The sequence below is a fragment of the Mus caroli genome, chromosome 14 (genome assembly GCF_900094665.2).
Source record: "Mus caroli chromosome 14, CAROLI_EIJ_v1.1, whole genome shotgun sequence".
NCBI lineage: Eukaryota > Metazoa > Chordata > Mammalia > Rodentia > Muridae > Mus > Mus caroli.
Genome location: NC_034583.1, coordinates 56756848 through 56768820, shown reverse-complemented (window position 1 = coordinate 56768820; position 11973 = coordinate 56756848). Strand labels below are relative to the sequence as shown.

The 11973-nt window shown below is 46.1% G+C and overlaps 1 protein-coding gene across 1 annotated transcript in view; it reads right to left on the bottom strand.

The window, feature by feature from the left end:
- Positions 1–11973, bottom strand: part of Nuggc (nuclear GTPase, germinal center associated) — a 44255-nt gene that overhangs the window by 30571 nt on the left and 1711 nt on the right. Inside the window, exons 3-8 of the mRNA XM_021182542.1 lie at positions 9772–9876; positions 9124–9232; positions 8168–8390; positions 6819–7049; positions 4514–4723; positions 424–599 (exon numbers count right to left, since the gene is read on the bottom strand). Coding sequence (XP_021038201.1) covers positions 424–599; positions 4514–4723; positions 6819–7049; positions 8168–8390; positions 9124–9232; positions 9772–9876 — 1054 coding nt within the window. The remainder of the gene's footprint in view (positions 1–423; positions 600–4513; positions 4724–6818; positions 7050–8167; positions 8391–9123; positions 9233–9771; positions 9877–11973) is intronic.

Sequence of the window (11973 nt, the reverse complement as noted above, 5' to 3'; positions counted from 1 at the left end):
AATACTGAAGTAAAACCTGGCACTTTTGGAAGCTCCATCAGGCTTTTATGGTGTGGACATCCAGGTATGGCTGGATAGTTTTATGGTATGTTCCTCCTGGTGGCAGGAAACCTACATTTCCATGTTTCTGGGGACAGGAAGCATTATTTCTATATTGTGCCTCAGGTGCATAGAAAATAGTGGCTTAGCACAGAACTGTCCTCGGAATGTTACATGGTTTCGACTCTTGATCCAACCCACCCAGGCATCTGACTCTTGAGCCAACCCACCCGGGCATCTTGACATCTCAACATGTTGCACAGACTTCTTTTTCATCCCTCACAGTCACTTGGCAAAGCCTGGGTCACTTTCATAGCCAGAACCCAGGAAAGAAAGTCCCCAGGCTGGCTAGCCCTGCAAAACCTTACAAGCTTATTGCTATACCTGAGATATTCCTGCAAGTGGAGTTTGTCTGTTTTGGTGACCACCAGGGCGATGTCCCTGCAGAAGCCACGCTGGCAGGCTTTGATGCTCTCGCTCAGAAGGTCTTCATGGGTCTTTCCTCCAGAAACTCGCTCGATGTCGCTGATCACCCAGATCATGGAACACTTGTCAATGGTCTGCAGGACACGCCCACAGCAAGGGTCAGAATGTGACTGGCATCTCAGTTATAGAGACTGGTTCAAGGATGGATCTCTCACTTTTCCTCCCTCCCTCCCGCCTCTCACTCAGAGCTCCCACTCCACTCTCTGCACCGACCAACAAAGTGGCTCATGGACCCCTGTGTGTGCACCAGCTACACACTTAGCTTGGTCTCCATTTGTCTGTCAAGGCTCTTTACTGAATTACCACAGATGAGCAGACCACCTCTTCTGGAAATCCTACACAGATCAATTCCCCACTACAGGTTCTTTCTGACTGCCCAGGGCAGTCATATTTCCTAGAGGAAAGGGCTCTCTGAGCCTTTCACCTTTGAATCTACAGAATCTCAATCTCTTGACCCACCAGGACTCCTGGCTTCCTACAGAATGATTGACAGAGTTCTACATACAACTCAACCCTCTAGGCCCAGAACCATCAGTCATGTGAGTCACCTCAATTACCCTCTAGGAGAGGGTTTTTCAAAAACTATCTTTGGTTGCCTAACAAGAAGCTAGATAACCTATAATTCACATTTCCAAAGCCATTGAACATGACATTCATAGCATCAACACTGCTTTATTAAATGTTCATCTTCTGTGTGACAATTATGCATGGCCCTGTGACATGCTTCTTGGTATATTGTCTGTCTTACCTCTGAATTTGTGAAATGCTGATCTGACTCAAAAGACAAGTTGATTTTCAGTTTTTCAACACAGTATGTTGCACATAAAGGTATGGCTGATTTGTCACCTGAAAATGCTCTCATTATTCTGGTTAGGACCAATTATGTTAACTAGTGAAGATCCTATACCTCAGAGGATACTTGGAAATAGCTGAAGATTTTTTTAAAAAGAATGTTGTTTGTTGTGCACATATGTGTGTTTATGTGCCTGCATGTGAGTACATGCATGAATGCATGGGTGTGTGTCTGTGTGTGTCTGTGTGTGATGTATGTATGTGTACCTACAGAGGCAAGAAGAGAGTGCCCAATACTCTGGAGCTGGGCTTACAGACAGTTGTGAGCCCAGTGACCATGGATGCTGACAGTTGAACTCCGGTCCTTTGCTAGAGCACCAGCAAGTGCACTTAGCTCCTGAGTCATCTCTCCAGCCTCTCTGAAGATATTTTTAATTGTTACAACTTGAAATACTGACAGCCAGAGGCTAAACAGCTAACAATGCCCAGAAGACCTTCCTATAACAAAGAATTGTCTGGCCTCAAATGTTACAAAGTTGAGGGACCTTGAGTTAATAATGGCAGTGAGTTTCATATTAGTTTTCCCCAAGGCTAATAGCTGATGAGTGGCAGAATTTGTGTTTAGGCCAATTTCCTAACTTGCCTGCTGAGGGCCCTGTGTGCTGTCCCTCACTGCTGCGGGGCATTCCTCTCTCAGCTGCCTTTGTGAGAAGGTAGAGCTGAGTATCTTCCCTTAACTCAGACTCTAGCTCATGGCAAATGCCTTGGAAGGGATGCAGTGTGCTTGATTTTAGACACAGAAGTGCTCTGGCCGCACCAGGAGGGGACAATCTGATGACGTCATTTGCGTGTGCCTCCCCACCTCTCTCTGACCCCCAAGCCTTTTGTTTCACAGACTGTGGTTTAAAGAATGTGTCCCGTGGGTTAGACAAAACCCTCTAAAGAGAAGAAGCCAGTCCCCGAGAAACAAGGGAGACACCCAGAGCCACACATGCTTGGACTCTGATTCTCGTCTATTTGCAATAGACCAATATTTAGACAACATAAAACTGCTTGCAGCCTTCCCCCACCCAACCCGTTCCCAAACCAGAGTCAACTTAGAGACGCCTGGGACTCTTCAGTGTCCATGGTGGATAATGCATGTTCTCTGGTATGGAAGGCTGTAGCCCATCAGTGTGGGAGCTGCTTGAGAATAGGCCTCTTTCACCCTTGCCTCTCCATGTCTAAGCAAGCTACAGGCACTCAATAAACATGCAGTAAGAGGGGAAATGATAGCAGTCCTAAAAAGTTGTGATGCTTAAATGTCAGACCCCATACAAAAGCCCTGACTACCAGGATCTTTTTGTAGTAAAAGTCACAGGAAAAAAAAAAAAAAGCCAACCAGACCTCAGAGTAGGGATGAGGTGGCAGTCTGCCAACTCCACCCTCATCCCTCCCAAAGATGACAATGAGCATCCAAGGGTTAGGTAACAATGCCCAAAGTCATGCAACAACATCTAGGTAGCAAAGCCAGGACGTCTAAATTATTGTCATCTTTTTAGGGACAACAGAGTTGGTGGCAAGGAGCCTTGTCCTTACAGACTGTTCTTCCTCTGAAGAGGATGCCTTTAGTTACTTCCTGTGAGAGGCTGCCAAGAAAATCCTCAGGAATGCAGGGGAGTGAGGCCAGGCAAAGCACTCTGGGAACTAGCTTGTCCCTGTAGCCAACCTCCTCGGAGCACGACCCAGGCCAGATCTCTGGCTTTGATAAGCTGCCCAGTACATCAAACACTAGCTGTAGCCTTGTTCCACCTGGGGGGAGAAGTGGCCCCTCTCCAGCTGTCACTCTGCTTGGCCTAAACCTAGCCAAGGTTGGGGTGAAGACCTGAGGAAAACTAAAGTTCACACGGCCAGTCCCAAGCCATTGACCAGGGCAAAGGATGTGGATGACCTAAAGGAGGAGAAAAATGGGTGGGGGCAGAGGCAGGAGCCCTGTGGATCAGTTAATAACCTGATTATCAGTTAATCTCTGTCACTTGCTGGCCTTGGACAAGTGACTTTCCTTCTCTGAACATTCACTGTTTCAGCTGTCAAGGCAGACAATGCCTTAGTGTGAATGACTCCATAGGCAGAGTGGCAAGACATTTTTATAATGGTTGCTATGCTACTAGTAATCAGTGATGACATTGGTCGTCCATCCCCGTCCCCATCCAGTGGGAACCTGTGTTCCTACCACACCTGCCCCTTCTTCCAAGAACACCCTGGTCCTTCTATTCCTTCCCGTTTCCCAGAAGCAGCAGGATGAAGCTGAACAGCTCCAGGTTTCCCTTCAGCTCTTCCCTCCTGCACACATCCCATGACCTTTCCCTCCCGAGGAACATCATCCTTCCCCACCTTGCCAGTACAGATGCAGAGCCCTATGTAGGCTCTTCAATGACTGACTTCTCTGTGCCTTGCACCCTTGGCCTCTGCTATGGTTTGAATGGGAAATGCTCTGCTCAAACTCAGGTTGGGAACACTTGGTTCCTGGCGGTGCTGGTGGTGTTGGGGAAGCTATGAGACATTTCTGACAGTCCAGCCCCACTTTCTGGTCTCATCAGTATTCCCCCTGCCCATGTGTGTGTGTGTGTCTGATATTTCTCTGTGTGTGTGTCCGTTTCTGTTTCTCGCTGTTTCTCTCTCTCTCTTCCTCTCTCTCCCCCCTCCCCCCCATAAACATGTCCGTATATCTGTCTGTCTCTTTCTCTTTCCCATGTGAGGATGAAATGTGATCGCCGAGCTTGCTGACTGCTCGGCAGGCCCCATGCTCCCGACGCCATGCCTTCTCCATCATGATGGACTGTATCCCCTCTGGAACTGTAAGCCAAAACGAATCCTTCTTTTTGTCAGGACATTCTATTCCAACCACAGAAAACTTGCTAATTCAGTCCCCTTGGTGCTCACGGCCACCGTATCCCTTTCCTCTGTTTCCCTTTGGCCTCTCTGTGGCTGTTCTTCTCGTACATCATATACGCTAGTCCCAGCTACACAACCTCCCTCTGCTGATTCCTCTTCCCCAGTTTCTGTGGACATCAGTGTACAGCCCCTGCCCTGTTTAACACCCGAACACAGAACAGGAGGGAGTAAAATGTCATCAAGCTCACAAAATCCCAACTTGCTTCTTTGAAGGGGTGGAGGAGTAGAGGGATGAGGGCTGAGCCTCATGAAGAAGAATCACCTTTTTCCACATCTCATCCCTCTTGCTGTTGAAGTCACCTGTGCCTGGAATGTCTACCAGGACAACCCCTTCTGGGATCAGTGCAGATCTGGGAAGAATCACTTCCACATATTTGATCAAGGGCCAGATTGGTGTCTCTGCTGATTCCCCATCCCAGTCTCTCCTCCTGGTCCTGATGTAGGGGTCCAGCTTAACAGAAAGCTCTTCTGCCTGCAGAGGAAGGACAGGTTGCACATACCAGTCATGCTGACAGCTCTTTATCCTGGGCTGACTGTGCTGCAGAGTCCTTGAAGGAATGCTGAGGGATGGTGGGAAGTCCTTAGACAATAGACATCAGGAAGCCTGGAGGGTCTCTGCCAGGACTAGACATTGAGAGCCTAGAAAGGCTCTAGAGACCTGCAAGTTCAAGCTCCTTAACTTCGTCCAGGCTGGAGAGGTGTCTAAGTGAATAAGAGCACTTGCTGCTCAATCACAATGCCCAGAGTTCAGATCCAGCACGCACACTGGGCAGCTCACAGCCGCCTATAACTCCTACTCAAAGGAATCCCTTTTCCAGACTCCATGGGTGTACAGACTCACACATATGCACACTCACACACACAAAAAAATCATACATACACACACACACACACACACACACACACACATTAATAAATACTTAGAACTCAGTGGGGCTAGAAGTGTAGAACTGATAGAGTGCTTACTTAGCATGCACACAGCCCTGGGTTTAGTTGCACTACTGCATAAACTGGGACCTATTTATAATCCTACCACTCAGGAGATGGAGACAGAAGAATCTGGAGTTCAAGGCCATCTTTGGCTACACAGTGAGTTCAAGACAGCTTGGAATACTAGAAAGCTCCCTAGCTTTCAGATGTTGCAAGCCAACTCAGCTTGGAAGAGGAGTCCAGAAAAATTACAGGATACTAAATTTATTTCCTAAGTCCCATTTGCTTCTAAAATTAATGTGATTTTTTTTCTAAATGTTGCCTAGAGCATATTTTTTCCACATGGCAAAAGGCAACTGTGAAGAATTTAATTACTGGAAATCTCGTGGATAATTATAGAAAGTCAATCACGACATGATAATCATATTTTCCAAATTAAAAATTGATCAGAAAATTGATCTTTTAAAAGGGTTTTAGTTTTTAAAACTTCCAAATATATATATATATACATATATATGTGTGTATATATATATAATTTGATATGTAGGTTTTTCCAGAACATTTCAACAGTAAGTGGGAGAGGGCGTAATTTCCATCCTCCTGTTCCTGCTTAGACACACTGGGAACAATGACCCATTCATACCGGCAATGAGAGCAGTACTTCTCAACTGAGACACCTCAGAGAGCAGAAAGGCTGGAATGTACAGTGATCACTGTCGATCAATGTCTGCAGAATGTTCCAGAAAGAAAGCAAGAAAGAATGAAGTTTCTTTTTTTTAAAAAAAGTGCTTAAAATCTATGCCAATTCTAAAGGTAGGATGAGCATCCCGGTCTTCATTCGTAGCAGCTGGATGTCCGTCTGTTTAGGGAGCTAGGGAGTGAGGATGCTCTAAGTTGCTCAGGACAAGTCGGGCTCCTGCCTTGTCTAGAGCAGCTAAGAAGAGCCACTCAGCCCGATTCTGAACAATGACATCCACACAGGTTTATCTAGGGTATTTCTGGGGATGTCTTCACTTCCTGGAAGGAGAGATACGTTTGGTGCCAGCATTCATCTACTTCTCTACTTCTTTCCATGAGACTGGAATGTCTGGCACTTCAGCAGCAACCCTATGGCTAAGAGGCAACAAGCACCACTGATGACCAAGGACACCACAGAGATGTTGAATTTCACATGGCTGAGTCACAAGATCAATCTAAGACCCTAGTGTCCCCAAATGTCTTTTATGAGAAAAACGAGTAAATTTCACAGACTTAAGCCTTTATATAGTTACTATATTATATAATATAATATACATATTATATTATGTAGAGATAATATGCAATGAAGTAATACATAATGGGTATGTATAATATAATAACTATACATATATTCATTTTCATTCAAAGCCATCCCAAATTCATTCTCAATTGACTGTAGTCTTTTCTAAGCATAAAATCTCCATTTGGAAATCAAAGGTTACCATCTGTAGGCATAAACAATGAAAGATACCTTGGATGGTGGATAATGGTGGATTTGGGTACCAGTTTACTCCCCCACCCCAAAAAAAATCACTCACTGTACCTTGGATAACTCCCCTGGATAGATTCAAGTGTTATACATAAGATGTATGAAAAGGAAAAAGAAATCTTGACGTTACCTCCTCTGCCTTTAGAGTGATGGTTCTCGAGTTGGGAATCCTCCCTCTGGGCTTCAGCCTTAGCAACTCCTCGTAGTGCCTCCTTTCTGCCCCATGGCCATAGAGCATCCGTAGCTTCTGGGCAGCTTCTTCCGCTGCATCGTCCCTGTCCCATGAGTCTGCCTCTTCTTCCCCAGACTGCTCTGCTCTGTGCAGGAGCTTAGTCAAGTCCTTCAGTTCTGCCTTCCACTCCTGCCAAGGCAGAGCAAGGAGGGCCACATTGCTTGTGACAGGGTGATAGACAGAGGGAATGGTAACAAGAGAGAGCGGAGCATAGAGCCCCAGGGAGGGTCAGAGGTTGCAAGCAGAAACCCAGCTGCCCCAAATCTCTTGTCCTGTAAATGACAAGATGTCCTGGTTGGCTCCATCACCAGCCTGGAGACGCCCGAGACAAGGAGCTTCACCTGAGGAACTGTTGGGCTGTGCTCATGTCTGTGAGGGACTGTCTCGATTTTCTCAACTGATGGAAGAGGGTTAAGCCTATGGTGTGTGATGCCATTTCGGGGCAAGTGGTCCTGAACTACATAAAAATCAAGTTGAGGATGAGCCTGAGCCAGCCAGGGAGTGAGCCAACAGGCAGCAGTTCCTCATGGTTTCTGCCTTGGAGTTCCTGCCCTGACTTCCCTCAATGACAGACTGTGACCTGGAAGTAAAGCAAGGAAATAAACCCTTTCCATCCCTCAGTTAGCCTTCATCTGGATGTTTGTCACAGCAACAGAAAGGAAACTAGAATAAGGGGAAAGCAGAGGCTTAAAGAGAGGAATGGCTGGCCCAAGGGTCTCATTAGGACTTGCCTCAGAGCCAAAGCCAGAAGAAGCCCCATCTCACTCTACAGAATATTCTCATGTCATTGTGTTTCATTATACAAACATGCTGTAGTTGTTTGTGCATATGTGTACATGTTTGCCCACATGTGTGTTAAGGCAGGGGTTGATATCAGATGTTTTCCTCAATCATATCTCCACATTTATTCATTAATTGACTGAGACAGGGTCTCTCACTGAATCTCACCGATTCGGCTAGGCTGGCCTGCCAATGAGTATCTCTGTCTCCCCGGTGCTGAGATTACAGACACACATGCTTCTCCCCACCCCCCATGGAGGCTGGAGGTCCAAACTTAAGCCTATGCAAGCACTTTACCAACAAAGCCATCTCCCTAACCTCTGTGCTGTACTTACAATGAATGTGATTGCAATCTATGGTGGTTCAAAGAGAAAAAATTCAGGGAAGAAAGGAAAAGAGGGAAGAGCAAGAAAAAAGAGAAGATGGAAAAGACAAGAAAGGGAGAGCAGGAGAGAGGGCCAGCTTACCTGATCGGACAGAAGGTGAATTTTGGCCTCATACTGCTCACAGCGGCCAGAGCTCACTTGTACGATGCACGATGTGCAAACACTTTCTCCAGACACAGGCAGAAACATGGCTTGCTGGATGAGGGCATTGATCAGAGAGCTCTTGCCAGCTCCAGTGATTCCCAAGAACCCCACATAGACCGGCTCCAGTGGGGATTTTTCAATCAAGGCAAGAAGCCGGTTTCTGCATCCATTCCAAAATATACATTAACTATGAAACAGACCACACCAGAACAGAATGCAAAGAAACCAAGCTCTAGTCCTGGGTAACTCGCTGTACCCTTCCTTTATCTGAACAAGGGGGAACATTTGTCCCCGTTTACTACACGAACCTGGGATGGGGAAGCAAATGGAACTAGATTAAAAATGCTTGGTAAAGATAGTTCTCCATAAACATTGTACTGTTCACATAGACATGTTTGTGCTCCATGGAAGCTGCATATTCTTGTCTCTAACAAAACTCATGCAGAAGTCCGGGGAGCATCCCAGAGTGCCATGAGCAAAGTCAACAACTTCCTTGACTTTCCCAGGGGCTTCAGGATAAACAGTTCATGAACTCAGTAATACATGGTTTGGCTCGGTTTGGAGCCTTTCCACTTATCCACAGTGTGACTTGGCTCGATGACTTGGCCTCCCTGAGCATCAGTTTCAGTATAAATGGGACAATCCCACTAGCTCCTACTTTATAGGGGCGTTAAGAGGATGAAATGAAACTGTGGGTTTGTAAAGTGTACAGTAGAGAATCTGTCAACAGTGACCACACAACAAATGGCGACTATCAATGTTTTAAAAAGAAAGCCTGCAGCCATAGGGATTTTCCTCCTATTGTTCTAAGCTACTTCTAATTAAAAGCACTTTCGGTTTTTCTTGGGGAAGGAGGGTAGCATCAGATAGTAAGGTGCAGATCCCAGACTCACATGAGATACTTGAGTCCGCTGGGAATGCTGTCATCCAGGAAGACAGACTGAATCAATTTCTGATAAGTGTTGCTCAAGACCCTCCTGGTCCGACACTCCAGTTTTTCATCTGGAATCAACAGAAATGGAGTGTCTGGGATGTATCTGGCAGAGTAAAAGTACCAAGTCTCCAAAGGAAGCTGCCGAATACTACATGGAAGGGGGATAGCTCAGTGGAAGGAGAAGCTAATTAAATCAGAGAGCAAGCTGTCCTCCACTGGAGCTAGGTACTCACTGTGTCAGAGCTGACCACTTCTACAGACCAGCGCATGCTGTGCCCCCTTACCACAGAAGTTATGTGCTGCCATGGACTTTAGCCCTTCTAGATCATTCTCTTCTGCAGATGCTGTATAAACACCCACCAAGGCACCTAGCTAAGCATCTGTCGTCTATTCATTAGGAAAAGGCTATTTTGATAACACCCCTCCTCAGAGCAGCCTGGAGATAAACAGCCAAATTACAGAAGTCTGTAGAGACTCTATGGAGCAAATACATGCAGAGATGTCTCCTGGCCTTCAGAATTGAACATCTTTCCCTCTGAGCATCTTCACACGTTCCTAACAGAGTCATGCTACCCCATGGGCCATACCAGCATTTCACAACACTCACATTCCTTAAGAGCACTTTGCTCTGCAGAAGGAAAGGCCTGGAAGTGCCGGTCTCGATGCAACCTGCGTCTTTTCCTCACAGGTTCTTTAAATAGATCGCAGTCAACTAGGGATAAACAGAATATACAGAATTACAGGTTGAGGGTGGGCCAAGGATCTTTGCCTCTGCCTTGCCAATGCACACAATCAAAATGCCTCAGAACACCCCAGTCATTTCCACCTGTCTGTTAGCACGTTTGGAAGCAGCTCTGAGGGGTTGTCCCAATTTAGGACCTAATTCTCAGGTCCTTGTACTGGTTGCGCTTTATATCAGAGACTTTTGTATTATCTGTGCAAAGCATATGGTCTGTGGTCAGGAAGCAAGGAGTAATGTATACCGGGGCACAGCTCACTTTTGCCATTTTATTCAGTCCAGGACCCCAACCTAGGGAATGGTGCCACCCACATTCAGAATGGGACTTCCCACCCCAATTAGCCCAGTGCAGGAACTCCCTCATAGACATGCTCGTAGGCTGGTCTCCTAGGTGATTCTGGGTCTTGTCAAGTTGAGAATCAATGTTAACCACCATGCATCTGGTTTCAACATCACTCTCTAGGTGCAAACTTGTATTTGCATGTTCTCAGAAACCAACGAAGCTGGGTGTTGTTCACCAAACGTAAGTTTTAGGAGATCCACTAACTGAGGAGGGGAAATCTCAAAGCTGCTAAATCTGAGAGTCCTCCTTTGAAACTGAAAGGGTGGTAAACGGAAGCATTGAAACAATTTAGGGATTCCCCCTCCAATGGATGCCTTTCAGCTGGGCCTGGTGGTCCATGACTACACTCCCAGCTACTCAGAGGCTGAGACAGGGAGACTGTGGTTTCTAAACCAGCCTGAGAGACTCAGTGAGAGCTTATCTCAAAATAAGAGGTTGAAAATAGAGATTGGGGAGATGGCTCAGTCAGTAAAATGCTTGTGACACAGGATGAGGACCAGAGTTCAATCACCAGCACTTAGATAAAAACTATGGTGGGCTAGCTTTAATCCTGGCACTGTGGAGACAGAGACAGGCAGATCTCTGGAGCTTCCTGGCCAGCCAGCCTAGCATAATCGGTAAGTTCCAGGTTAATGAGAAACTCTATCTCAAAAAATAAGGTGGACTGGACTCACAGTACATTATATGCACCTATGAAATTGACCAAAACAATGCTCGAAAGTAGAAAGCGGTAATGGTGTCACAGGCCTATGAGGATGCTGGACTAAAATCTGTCAAATTGTGCAAACAGGCAAATTGTATATTATATGGATTATTTATCAATTAAGTATTTATAAAATCTTAAAAATAAAAAGAAGGTGGACAGCAACTGAGGAAAACAGCCTGCATTTAATCTAGCTTCCATACGTATATGCCCACATGTGCACATCTACATACATGTGCACACACACACACAGGGACACATGCAAATGCATACATCATGTATGCATACAGAAGGTGAAAATAAAGGAATGAGGGTATAGCTCAGTAGTAGAGTATTTAACTAGCACTCATGAGGTCCTGGGCTCAGTCCCTAATACCACACACACACACACAAATTAATAAAGATTGCAGGATCCAGAGGGGTCAAGGATACCACAAGAAAACTAACCTGGACTCAAAGAGGCTCACAGAGACTGAACTACCAACCAGGGAGCCTGCATGGGGCTGACCTATGCCCTCTGCCCATATGTTACATTTATGTAGCTTGATCTTCTTGTGGGACTCCTAAGAGCAGAGCAGGGGGTGTCTCTGACTCTGCTGCTTGCCTTTCCTCCTACTGGATTGCCTTGTCTATATTAATAGGAGAAAAGGTGCCTAATCTTACTGCAAGTTTATATACCATGGCTGGCTGATATCCATGGGAGGCCTGCCCCTTTCTATAGAGGAACAAAGGAAGGGTGGATGGGGTGGGAGTTAGGGGGATATGGAGGAGAGACTGGGAGGAGAGGAGGGAGGGGAAATTACCTACGGTCGGGATGCAGATGGATGGGTGGATGGGTGGGTGGAAAGGTGGGTAGGTGGGTGGGTGGGTGGATGGATAGGTAGGAAGATAGATAGATAGATAGATAGATAGATAGATAGATAGACAGACAGATAGAATGCTTCTTGGAGATTAAATTGGGGAAACCACCCCTGCCTTATGCTTCTTCACTGACATTAGCAGTTACTTCCTTAAGCAAGACAAA